Below are 13,669 nucleotides of genomic sequence, written 5' to 3' on the forward strand. Positions count from 1 at the left end.
AACTGGGAGAAGCTCAGAGAACTTAAGTCCATTCCATACAGAAAGTTCATCCCAGAGTTCCCGGAGGATTACCTCAGATTTGAATACACTGAGAAAATAGAACAGAGGTATCCGGTGAGCGACTGGTGGATAGATTACGAGGAATTAAAGGACTTCTAGTTGAAGGAGCTGAGAGAAGAATTTGCTCGCGAAGAGATTGAAGAAACGATGAAAGCCTTCAGGAGCGAGAAGATCTCGAAGAAGAACGCTGCTGATGCTGCCAAGGACGTGTTGACATCTAAGAAGTTCGACTCTGTCCATTTTGTGAACATTGAGGCAAAAGCAGCATATGAGAAGGCAAAAGCAATGGGGATCCTCTATGAGAGAGGATTTGACCCTGAGAAGATCTCAAGCCCGCTCGCCAACTGGCTAAGGGAGCGGAGCCTGACCTGGTTGATTAAGAACGCCAATGACCCAGTGGATATATCATTGGTGAGGGAATTCTATGCAAATATGAGCCAAGCTGACAGTCTACGAAATGTATATGTTAGAGGAAAATGGGTAGATTGTTGAGCATGAAAAATCAACTGGGTCCTGGGTTGGGAACACCATTACCCCCCCAGGAGATGGAGAAGAGGTTGCAGGCATTGGAGGACTGCAGCTCGCTTGAGCTGAAGACGCTTTACAGGACCTTCGCCATCACGCTAGAATATGGCAAAAGAAGCCTGAAGTTCGGGTCGGTGGATGAAGAGAGGAAGGAATGGGTCAAGTGGTCGCTTAGCCGAATAATGATTACCACTCACACCACAGAAATCCGTCTTGATTTCCACCTTGCCTTGCGCTCAATTTTGGAGGAGACAACTGATAGTGATTTGGGCGCGATCATCGGCATAGACATCTGGTCGAGAAGAAAGGTAAAACGAACGCTGGGTCATGGGACCCTTATTACAGAACTATGCCGATGTGCGGGCGTCAATCTGCCCACTCCAGCCCCAGATCTACAAGTAAAGCCGCTGCTCCTAGCGGCCTTCCACAAAGCTTGGCTAGAGTCCAAAGGGTTCACCCTCATCCCCAAGTAGAAAAAGAGAAAGACAAAAGCAATTGTACCTCCCCCTCCACCAAAAATATGAAAGTTGTGGGGGGGAAATAATTAGAGAAGAGGTGGCACCTGAAGCCGATCCGGAAGAGGCCGCTGCAGGGCCAGGCTCTGAAAAAACCATCTCCAATGAAACTCCCGCTGACGAGGAAGAGGAGTCCCTCTGCTTCACTCTGGAGATAGATGAGGGCTTATTCGGGGCAGAGAAGGCCAGGAGTGATAAGGAAGGAAAAGCCCCGGAAGTAGCCGCTGGCGAAAAGAGGTCCAAGCGGAAAGAAGACCCCGCTCCGGAGCCTGTCAAGAAGCCGAGGGTGAAAATGGCACACAGAAAAAATCCAACACCCCCTCGGCGAGCGACAAGGCAGGAGAAATGAAAGGGTAAAGCGGTGGAAGAAGAAGCACATGAAGATACGATCCCGCTCTCCAGACTTAAGAAGGGGATCACTATTAGAGAACCCACCGCTCAACCCGAACGACCTTCACCAGTGAGGCCAACAACATAAAGGGTGCCACCCGAGCTGCTGAGTCCACCAAGCAATGAACCTGTCCCCTTCAACCAGCAGAGGGCAAGTGAGCAACAGCTGCTGTTACAGCCAATGAAACCGCACCCGTTAACCAGCCGGGAGCGGCGGAGCCTACTGCTGTTGGACCAGAGAATGAGCGGGAAACTATCATCACCGAAGAAACCATCGGCGGGATCGATGTCACAGTGAAGTCCTACAAATAATACCCCGCTGAGGTCCCCACTGCCACAACCGCTGAATTTACCAATGAAACCGAAAAGGTCGAGGCAGTCATAACAACTCTTCCCATTCTACAGGTGTCTCTGTAAGCGATAGAGAAGACATCAGGGATGGAAGAAGGAGAGGCAATGCCATACAGTCCCAGAACACCAGTAGAAACTGGAACACCTGCAAAAACTCTGACTCTGGCCTAAAAAAAATCTGACAAAACAATCTTCGATGCGGAGGAGGATGAAGAGGAAAGGTGATTTCAAGAAGAACAAGCTCAGCTGCTCGCCGTAATGCAACAGCTACAACAAAAGCGGAAGCGTGAGCGACAGAAGAAAAGAAAGATGAAGGTGTTGGCCAAGTTGCTGAAATATTCGAAGTCGCTGACCCAAATCCAGCTGCGATTCAGGAATCACTTAGAGCAGAAAAAAGCAGAACAACTAGAATACGAGGCAGCGAGGCAACTTGTATTCTTGAGGGACATTACTTCCGAGCCAGCACCCGATTCCATATGGGAGGATGAGCCAATAGACATCAGTTCGGCCGAGTTCGAGGGACAGTCACCATCACCCGCAGAGGCAAGCACATCAGCCTCCCGCGCTACACTTAACACTCTAGAGAAGCGACTGGACGAACTCGACGAAGCCATGCTCAGCCAATACCTACTAATCCAATCAATGATCGATACACATGCGAGGAATTTGGCTGAGGTACTGACCACTAGCTAAAAAGCGAGCTCCGCATTAGAAGCGTGCGTAGAGGCGCTGGAGACTCAAGCTGTAAGCCTGGGTGCATGAAGGCGCTTTCGGCCATCACCCAGCAGAACACGATCCTCATGGAATAACAACTTGATACAACTAAGAGTCTCCAAAGAATTGAAGAGCTAGTGCGGCAACTTATAAAGAATTTACCTCCGGGACGAGGACCCACAGACGAGAAAATGAAATAAAGAAAGATCCTCTCCCGTGTACATAACTTTTGAAAATGGCAAGGGCTGTACAAAGGACAAATGATCAACGATACAAAATTTGTTGGTAACAAGTGAAATTCATCTTTATTGTATGCCTACCATAATCTAAAAGCATGTGCTTTTATTCGAGATACTTTTAATACCTCGTTGAATTAGCCTTGTAATATGTTTTAAAATAAAGTTAGATAACTTGCAAACACCAGACTGAGTAATCATCCCTTGACCCATTTCAATAATGCGAACATTGATGTTAGACTAAGTAACAGCGGATAGGACTTGTGAGGATTAGTGCCCCTTTGTTTCAAATTTCCCATACTCAGTAGGACAAGTGAACTTCTGCCTATCGACTTTGATCACAATAGATGACTTGAAAAGAGAAATCCTTAAATATGGTCTAAGACACTATGTAAGCAAAGCAGGGAGGACCTATCATTATAAAGGAGCTGAAAAGGCCTAGGTGCACGAAAAATCAAATAAGATCATGAGCAGACAAAATGTTTGTTTGAAACTCTTGATCAAAAAAAAAAAAAAAATGATTCTCCGCACCCTTCGGCCGAAGGCTTCCTTAATAAAAAAATAATCCCTGCCGAGCGAACAAAGTAGACGATACCGGGATAATTCCGCTCATGTTAGATCAAATGACGAGTTTGAATGCTTAAGGATCCATTGTCTCTATCCAAAATTCACCTTGTTCCCAATCATGGCACTGATCTTAAACAATACTTGATTGCAGTGAACATAATAGCTCTTTGATCTCATAATTTAGTTTGTTCGAGGACGAACGAAGGTTTAGTGTGAGGAGGTTTGATGAGTCCAAATATAAGCATATTCGTCACTTGACAACACTATGTATTACTTGAATTTTTGTATAAAAACTATCACAATATCTGATTTATGGCATACTTTATTAATCTATCTAGCTTGGCATGATCCATAGTTTGTTTGTTTTGATTATTAACAATTTTTGCCCTTTTTAAGTGGTGTTTTTGATCCAAAGAGCTAAGGAATATGAAACGAGCGATAGTCATTTCCGCTTGCAAGCGATGCCCCCATCACTCAGAGAAACTAAGGCAAAAGAGGCAAGCGGTAGCTTCCACCGCTCACAAGCGACAGCCTCTACCGCTTGCGATCGACACTCCAGCGCTCAGGACAGCGACTAGACACCCACCACAGGAAAGTGACGGCAACTCAACTCAAATATTGCCTAAGTGTCCCAACTGCAGCAGTACAGCCATTCCACTACCAGCCAGCACAAGCAAGCCCGCTTCGCTGCGCTGATGCCCTCCAGTCATCCGACAAGCGAGGAAGATCTACGCCCTTACAAATCCACTCAAGCGAAGTGAGCACCCTGGGAGTTATGGCTAGCAACTGCTTCAACAGAATAACCGTCATCAACTACATAACTGCCCAGCGGTTGAAACCACTTTGTAACTGCTTGCAACCGATACTTCCACATGCTATAAATAGGGCCAGATATCTGTATGTAAAAGACACTTCGAGATGAGTAAACTAGCAATTACTTTCGTGCATTCTAGATGTTTTCCTGTTCCCCGAGAGCTCCAACCCTGTAAGAGAGTTCTCCACATAAATGGCCAAGGGAGTTGGGATTCCTCTTCTCTATTGGCCACTACTTTATTGCTTACTTAGTGTAATTTATCTCTTTCATTACAGTTTTGTAGAATTAAAATTTTCAGCTTTACTAGTAAGTAATGAAATATCATTCAATTCTTCATTATCACTTCTTCCAGACTTTTTCACATTATATAAACCCTAATTGTAAAGGATTTCACTTCACTGGTTTAGAGCACAGAAAAATTGATTATCCAAGTCCTGTCTTTTGTCACAAACATATTCAAGGTAGTTCAATGTAGTTAAGTACGTGGGAGCCTTGTTGACCGAGCTTAACTACTGGTTTGAATTCAATTTTGACTAAAAAGAGGTAACAGAAAGGTAAAGCCACTAATGAGGCAGAATTTGGGATAATTAATGGAGCATAGAAGGTGGTCTATTGGGTCACAGAAACTTCTAGTGACACTATGATTTCTTCCTTATAATGTTCTAATTCTTGGTGTCATTGAAGTCTTGTTGTAAATCCCTTAAGGTCAAGTACCAATGATAAGAATTTTCTATAATCTGGTTTATATGATTACATCATCTCCTCTTCCCGTTTCCGTACTATACATATATGTCTGCTTAAACACCAGCACCGCTCGCTCATATCATCCAGGAAAACCTAGCCATTAAGTAACGTTACTTCAGACACAATACCTCTCCTCCACCCATTACTGCTCACGTCCCGCTCACTCGTCCATCACTGGCACCCCGCTGCTCGCCTCCGCTCCGCTTGTCACCGCTCACTTTACCACTTTTCTTTACAGCTTCCCGTAGATTAATATTTTGACCCGCTACAAAGCGGGTCCCTTCTAATGCATTTTCTGCTGCTTTCACGAGATCTGTACTCGATTTAAATTCGTGACTTAAAATCCCTGTGTTCGACCTGAAAACTCACCAGTCAAAGAGTATAAATAATTATGATAACTACTCAGGGTCTACAACCATAAATTTTTACTATATCTGATCACTTTCTGTAATCCACTACATCTCAATCTTCGAATGAAAATTCCCTATGGCTATATATATATACCATCAAATTACAGTTATCATGAATACTAAACCCTAAACGTTAAAACGTAATGATGTATAGTACTGTCAAATATGATGTTATCATAGTATTAATATGATATTTTATAATAAACTAGACTCAGAGTATATTTCTTCAATGATGTTCAATAAATCACAATGTTCTCTACATATGGAATATTCACTGTTTTGAGTAATTTAACTTTTTAGTTCAAAGTACATTCGTGCATCCAATCTAAATAAATTAATGGAATTATTTAAAAAAATAAATTAATCACACCATTTTGTGAAATATGACATATATTTTTTAGGAAATATTATATAATATTTATTTTCACACACAATAAAATCTAAAATCGACCCAATGAAATAATTTTAATTTTTTTGTTTTTTTTTTCCAAAAATTATGCGCATAACCATTGAATTTGATGAATAATATAGAATTAAAGCTTCACAACATACTATTGAATATCCGTATTTTCTGTCAATTTTAGTTATGATTCAATACCACCTAACACGACTACCAACTTGCTGGATAACCAATAAATTTATGTTGTATTCATATGTATAATATGATGTTCAATGAATACCAATATGATGTAAAATAAATCCGTTCTACATTATTTCCGTGATATATATATATATAAAAACACTTATTGCATTCATGACTTTCTTGAATTTCATCTTCGACCATAGAGTGCTAATACTCATGGGTCTGCCCATCATTTTCATCCTTCTTCATCCAAGTTCACTAGTATATGTAATTGGGTCGATCGACGTTGGCGGAGAGTGTATAAATTTTTTTTTGTATGTAAATGATCAAATTTTGGATTATGATAACCTCAATAATATTACATCTATATTTAGATCTCATTCATTTATGCATAGATTTGTAATTGCTTTATTTATCGTATAAGCTAAATTACTTATCCACCCCTACACATAATTTTGACCATTTATTTATTTTCAAATCCAATGGCCATGATTGATTCAGTATGATAATGAATTTATAATTCAGCACCATATGAGAACCGTATCTGCTAGGCATTGAATATATAAAATATTTATGTGTTTAAAAACAAAAGTACATTGTAACTTATAAGTATCTTTAAGATCATTACACATTACACGAATTAATTATTTGTCTAATCTAATGAACTTTTTTAGTTTGTTCACTTCATATTTTCTAAGGCGTGATTTTTTATAAATATTATTTTAAAAAATTCACATGTATAATATTTATATAAATTTAGTAGTGAAATTTTGTACCTTTTTTCCCACTTAAATAGCAATAAATTTGAAAATAATACAAGTCATCTGTTTGTATTGCACATCATTGAGTAAATGACATGACCTGAAGTTGATAATAAATAAAATTAGCTATTTAATTATATGCTCCATGTTTATTTCTTTTACATTATAATCAATATACTTTTTTAAGATGAAATTTTACATTAAATGCCTTTATTAATTGCATTATTTATGTATCTATATCTATATAGTTTAGGTGAAGCAACATGCATGTACAAAATATACATCTCTGTAATATTTATTCCGAGAGAGGTTGTACACTACATATTACATTGTTATAGATTATTCACTTTGAAAGAGCAAGAAAAAATTGTAGTCACGCACATTCGATTTTTATTTCATACAGTGGCTGCATTAGGCAATGGCTACCACCCTATGATGAAGAAGGAAGTTTGGTGTTAAACAAACAATATCAGGTCTTGCAGCATCTATAGTGTTGCTAACCAAAAAAAACTTGGTTAGTTCTTTGGGTTTCTATTTATTTATGCTTAAATAATTTATGTCCTAATCAATCATTATAATTTAGTGTCATTGGGCACGCATTATATAGCTAGCTATATAGAGCTATATTGCTTACGCAGGTTACGTATGAGGATTGTGACAGTCTTTTTGGTGTAATTAATGTTTGAATTTGTCAGAAATGTATTTGGGATGAATTTTTATACATTTTCAGTCAGATTATCAACTTTATGTGCATATCTTGTTTATATATTGCTTTCACTTTAGTGCGTGTGTATTTGTATGTATTTATTTAAAAATGGGTCATTTTATCGGCTAAAATGAATAAAAATTGTTCGTGTCATAATTAGTTGTGTTTGGTAGTATTTAATCTTATTCAATTCTTAGATTCTAATATTTTAAATTTTATTTTACTATTTGAAGATGTTCCTAAAATTTGTTGTAGAAAATAAGTGACATTCAAAGATCTTGGATGTACAACAGAATGTCTAATGGCATTCTCAATACAGAGTATATTTCCAGAGTTGAGGGTTTTATTCAATATTGTCTCAATAACCTAGACTTCACAAAAATTAATGGGAGGATTAAATGTCCTTGTAAACGCTGTGAAAACGCAAGGTTTCTACCTCTAGACGACGTACAATTTTATTTGTTGTCGAAGGGGTTCGTACAATATTATGAGAGGTGGACTTGTCATGGTGAGCATCATGATGGTAGTGGCACATCGCATGCATCAGATAACTCAACGTATGATACAATGAATGATGCTAGAATAGGTAATTACACACAGATGGTGATGGATGCTGTTGGGCCAAAATTTGTCTCCCGAATGGATGATGAAGAGCCAAATGCAGAGGACAAAAACTTGTATGATCTTTTGAGTGCTATAGATAAGAAATTATGGCTAGGTTGTAAGAAAGCAACCTTGCTCTCTACAGTTGCTCGGATGCTTACCATTAAGGCTGACTTCAATTTGCCTGAGAAATGGTTTGATGTGCAATGGCAACTAATGCGTGACATAATGCCAGAGGGAAATTGCTTTGTTAATAACTTTTATGAAACAAAGAAGTTGATTGAGGGATTAGGTCTCCCCATGGAAAAAATCGATTGCTGTCAATTTGGATGTATGTTGTATTGGCGGGATAATCTTGGTCTATGCAATTGCAAAATATGTGGAAAGCCCCGATACAAAAAGAAGAATGGAAAATGTGTACCCATTCGTTATATGTTTTATTTTCCATTGACACCAAGGCTTAAACGGTATATATTTCCGCTCAGAAAACTTCTTTAATGCGGTGGCATGCAGTTCATCGACATGCTAGTTTGGATGATATGTGCCATCCTTGTCATTCTGCGGCTTGGAAACATTTTGATACGACATATCCTTCATTTGCCTCTGAAACTAGAAATGTGAGGTTGGGATTTTGCACAGATGGGTTCCAACCATTTGGGCAATCTGGGAAACAATATTCATCGTGGACGGTTGTGATTACTCCCTATAATCTTTCTCCGAATATGTGTTTGAAGGACGAGTATCTATTTCTATCACTTGTTGTACCGGGTGGCTAATCCAAAACAAAAAAAATAGATGTGTATCTCCAGCCATTGATAGAGGAGTTGAAAAATCTTTGGAATGTTGGTATTGAGACTTGAGATGCTTCAAGTAAACAGAATTTTAATATCTGGGCTGCCTTAATATGGACGATTGGTGATATACCAGCATATGCGATGATGTTCGGGTGGGGAACATCGGGGAAAAAAGCTTGCCCAGTTTGTCAAGATCAACTTAAATCTTTTCGACTTCCTACTGGTTCTAAATAGTCTTGGTTTGATACACAGACAGTTTTTGCCCGAAGATCATCCATATCGACGTGACAAAAAGAAGTTCAAAAAAGGGCTAGTTGATTTCAGGCGGCCACCTCGTCGGAGAACTAGAGTTGAGCAAATTCATGAACTTGAAAGCCATGGCTTTAGAAAGGTAACATAAATTACATCAGAACACCTTCATTTGCATAACTTTCTTAATTTTTTCGTATATTAAAATATATATTTTGATTTGTATAAAGGTAACTGAGAAAGATGCTGATGAAACAAACAAGAAGTTATGCAAAGAATGTGGATGGCGTAAAAAGAGTACTTTTTGGGACTTGCCGCATTGGAAATACTTGCTCATTCACCACAATCTCGATGTGATGCACATCGAGAAGAATGTATTCGAAAATATTTTCAATACAATTATGGATGTTAAGGGAAAAACAAAAGATAATGCAAAAGCACGAGCAGACATGACAATGTTTTGTGATAGAAAAGAACTTGAGTATGATATGGTTCGACAGTGCTATCCTAATGCGGTGTACACTTTGGACAAAGTCTGTCGGAAGGAGTTCTTAAATTGGGTTGCGAAGATAAAGATGCCTAATGGATACATGTCAAACTTGGGTAGATGCATAAATATGAAGAAGCTTAGTATGTTTGGCATGAAAAGCCATGATTGTCATGTTTTTATGCAAAGACTTATTCCTATTGGGTTAGTTATTGCCTAAAAATATACGGGAAGCATTGACTGAACTGAGCAACTTCTTTCGGCGGCTGACATCAAAGGTGATTACGGTAAGCGATATGAAGAAATTGAGCAAGGAGATTGCAATTATCCTCTGCAAGTTGGAGACTCTTTTTGTCCCTGGCTTATTTGATAGCATATCCATTTGCCATATAAAGCTCGTGTCGGTGGTCCTGTCCAATTTCGTTGGATGTATCCCTTTGAGAGGTATTTTTAAATTTTCAATACAAAGTTAGATAAAACTACCATCTTAATACTTTTCTAATTGTAGATTTCTAAATCGTTTAAAACGGATGGTAAAGAATAAAACACAAGTTGAAGGTTCCATATGCAATGCCTTCCTAGTACGCGAGGCATCCTTTTTTTGCTCACATTACTTTGAGCAACATGTACTGACACGGACTAGGAATGTGCCGAGGCAAGATGATGGAGGTCTAACATTGAATCGATCTACCAAAATTGCTGCTTTTAACCATCCTGCTTGTTTACAAGGAAAAAGAAAAAGACGATTCCTAATTATGGTGGAGAGAAAAGCGATTCATAAATATTTTCTGTTGAACATTCCTGAAGTTGAACCTTTTATTGGGTAACTCAAATTTATAAGTCATTTAAATTATTTGAAGATATTAACGACATAATTTTTTGCAGAAAATTGGAAGAGATTCTAAGGGCAGAAAATCCACAAATTACCAATACACAATTAGGTGTTGAGCTTCAAGATAACTTTGTCTCGTGGTTTTTTAGATATGTAAATGTAATCTTATAATATTTTAGGTTATGAATAATTTAAATAACTCTTGTTTAACTATGTCACTTTGAAAATACTTATTGATGTAGGCATCACAAAACGAAGAGCTTGACATTGCGCATGGTCCATTGATTGAAGTTGACACTTACACTATCTGCTTCGTAAATGGATATCATTTCCATACTGAGAATTATGGTTCCACAAAAGAAACATACAACAGAGGGTATCCATAGACGGTGGTGGACTCGAATATTATGGAAAGATTGAAGAAATTTTGGAAATAGAGTTACCAGCACTCCTAATAAAACGATGTGTTCTTTTTAAATGTAATTGGTATGATCCTACGATAGGTATGGGTACAAAAAAACATGATAGATATAACATAGTAGAGATCAACAAAAGGAAGCACCTCCGAACATATGAGCCGTTTATTTTGGCAATGCAAGCATCGCAAGTATTTTACATCTCGTTTCCAAGTACAAAAAGAGACAAAGATGATTGGCTTGCAGTTTGTAAGGTTAAGCCACGCGGTTGGATTGAAATAAAAGAGGGAGATAAAAAGATGATGATTGAACATGAAACTTATCAAGACCTCACAGTACAGACAGGGGGCATTGAAATGGTTAGTAATGCGGAAGATTTCAATCTGGCGGTTGTTGGTGGTGACAATGGTATCCCATTGGTTGAGTCTGATTATTCGGATGATAAAGAGGTGTATATAGAAACAGATGAGGATGAAACATTATTATTTGAGTCGAGAACTGATGAAGAAGATTCTGATACGTAGTGTGAAATGATATAATTTATTAAATAATTGGTATACATACTACGTTATATATATATATATATTGGTAATACTATTTAGACTTATTCAATTGTGTATTAACAATATTCTATGTCTCAAGGACACGTTTCAGATCAGATGCAAAGGAATATTGTTGAGGCCCTTCGACTTGTTAGAGCCCGAGAAGGTCAGGGTGAACACCGTGATGACGCACCAGCTTATCCAGATGATGACTCAGGTATTTATGGAGAAATTTAGATATGATCATTTTTTATTTATTTTTCTATTAAGGTCGTAAGTATGTGCTATATTGTAGGCTCATATTCTTTTATTTAATTTTTTCCACCAAAATCCTAACTGTGTGTTATATATATTGTATGCTCCTATGCTTTTATTTAATTTTTTTCACCAAAATTGTAAATGTGTGTTACATATATTGTAGGCTTACCATCACGGGTACCTAATTCAGTTTCTACAGATGCAAAAGCTTCTAGTAAGTATTGAATGTCATAAATATAATTTAGTAATGCATATTGATATTACTTATTTATATCTTTATTGTAGGTTCTGTTCCATCTCCAACTTCACCCACTACTGCAGCACGGTCTTCGATCACTGTTCAGTATGATGGTAGGTTTGGAATTATTCAAATTGAATGATCTTTTTCTTTTTTAAAACATTAATTCTTATAATTTTAATATCATTAATGTTTCAGCCTATTTTGGCCACGTAGTGTTACTAATAAATTTCGTAAAGTGTTTCGATCTAACGTGGATAAGGACGGAATCACGTGAAGGAAAGTTCCATCAATCACAAAAGAATGGTATTAGAAAGAATTTAAGGTATGTAGGTATAATTTTTAAATATAATGTGGTTTTACTTTATTACACAGGGATATTAAAGTATTTGCGTCTAATATCAAATATAGAAATATGCTGTTTGGGACTTTTCAATTGAGGGTCAAGTCAAGGAGGAGTTCAATTCCAAGGCTGTCAATGTATATGGTCATTGATACATGATATTAGATCTGAACGCGGGAGAAAGCCGGAGAAGCAAATTGATGTGACAATACTGGCCGAGTAGCGGAGAATTTGGTTATCTGATGCTGCAAAACAAAAATCCGATACATCAAAATAGAATAGGCGTCGTGGGAATATGATTGGTCGTGCTGAGTCGACTCACATTGGTGGCTCGCGATCTTTTACGGAGTCAGCGCGGAAGCTGGTATTTCTTTGTTTAGTTATTAACATTAATTATTAATTTTTTTATCATTTGCAAATATCCAGGGAATGAATAAGGTTGGAACCTATAAATGGGCCCATTCTAAAGAACACAATTGCGTCACATTCATTAATGCGAAAGCAACTAAAGTAGCTGTGAGTTGATTTTCATTATCGTTTTCATAATTCATTCTAAATAAATATATTTTATTGTTTAAATTTTGTTGGTAATGGATTATTTATATTGTTAGATAAGCTCATTTTGTATTTTTTCTTGTCATGCATTCTTTATTATTAAGTTGCAGATGAATTATAGTGGGATTCTTATGATAGCTTAAATTTTTATTCGGTGTTATTATTGTGTTGGTTGGCATAGGTTTATTAATTATCTTTAGGTTGGTTGGTGGGTTAAATTGGTGTTATTATTATGTTTATGATTCATTCTAAATAAAAATATTTTATTGTTTAAATTTTGTTGAGGAATGGATTAATTATATTGTTAGACAATCTCATTTTGTATTTTTTTTGTTGTCATGCATTCTTTATTATTAAGTTGCAGATGAATTTTAGTGGGATTCTTATCATAACTTAAATTTTTAGTTAAATTGGACATATATTTTACGTTAACTTTTATTTGATGTTGTAAATTAAGTTGGACCAAAAGTAGCCGTTTATTGATCTTAATATACTTCAAGAGCAGGAATTTTGTTTTGTATTGATTGATTAAGCTCATAATTAAAGGATTAACATAAGGCACTAAATGTTATAGACCTATTGAAATATTGACTTTAATTGGATTTGGTTGCCTCCTTCCGGGCATTTATTGGGGCCTGTAAATTTTAGTGTTGAAGTCATATGCATTGCCACCATATTGTTGTTGTTGTTGTTGTTGGTTGTTGTTGCTATTGTTATTATTATTATTATTATTATTATTATCATTATTATTCATTTGTATCAAATATTTTTATGATTTTGTTTGGAAAACTAATATGGTATTCATCTAAATTATTTTCAGGATGAGGTGGATGCTGTTGAAGTATACCTGACTCAACAAGGAAATACGTCATATGATCCGGATAATGTGTTCCTCACCGTAGTACCCGTGACAAGAAAAATCGCATTTATGGGTTGGGGTCATTAGGTGCGACTGTTCCTCCTCGACCATCATCCT

General features: G+C 37.2%; 1 protein-coding gene and 1 long non-coding RNA gene across 2 annotated transcripts; both read left to right on the top strand.

Annotated features, from left to right (window-relative positions):
- The first annotated feature begins 9,681 nt into the window (after positions 1 to 9,681).
- On the top strand, positions 9,682 to 11,161 carry LOC127241836 (uncharacterized). Its single transcript, XM_051261059.1, has 4 exons — positions 9,682 to 9,953; positions 10,018 to 10,332; positions 10,395 to 10,450; positions 10,584 to 11,161. Exons 1-4 carry the CDS (start codon positions 9,937 to 9,939, stop codon positions 10,604 to 10,606), a joined length of 411 nt encoding a protein of 136 aa, XP_051117016.1. The 5' UTR covers positions 9,682 to 9,936; the 3' UTR covers positions 10,607 to 11,161.
- A 259-nt stretch (positions 11,162 to 11,420) lies between these two features.
- LOC127241885 (uncharacterized) lies at positions 11,421 to 11,878 on the top strand. Its single transcript, XR_007836652.1, has 3 exons — positions 11,421 to 11,516; positions 11,721 to 11,771; positions 11,843 to 11,878. It is a non-coding gene; the product is annotated as an uncharacterized LOC127241885 (long non-coding RNA).
- The last annotated feature ends 1,791 nt before the right edge of the window (positions 11,879 to 13,669 follow it).

The sequence above is a fragment of the Andrographis paniculata genome, unplaced genomic scaffold (assembly GCF_009805555.1).
Source record: "Andrographis paniculata isolate CXL003 unplaced genomic scaffold, ASM980555v1 Contig83END, whole genome shotgun sequence".
NCBI classification, from domain to species: domain Eukaryota; kingdom Viridiplantae; phylum Streptophyta; class Magnoliopsida; order Lamiales; family Acanthaceae; genus Andrographis; species Andrographis paniculata.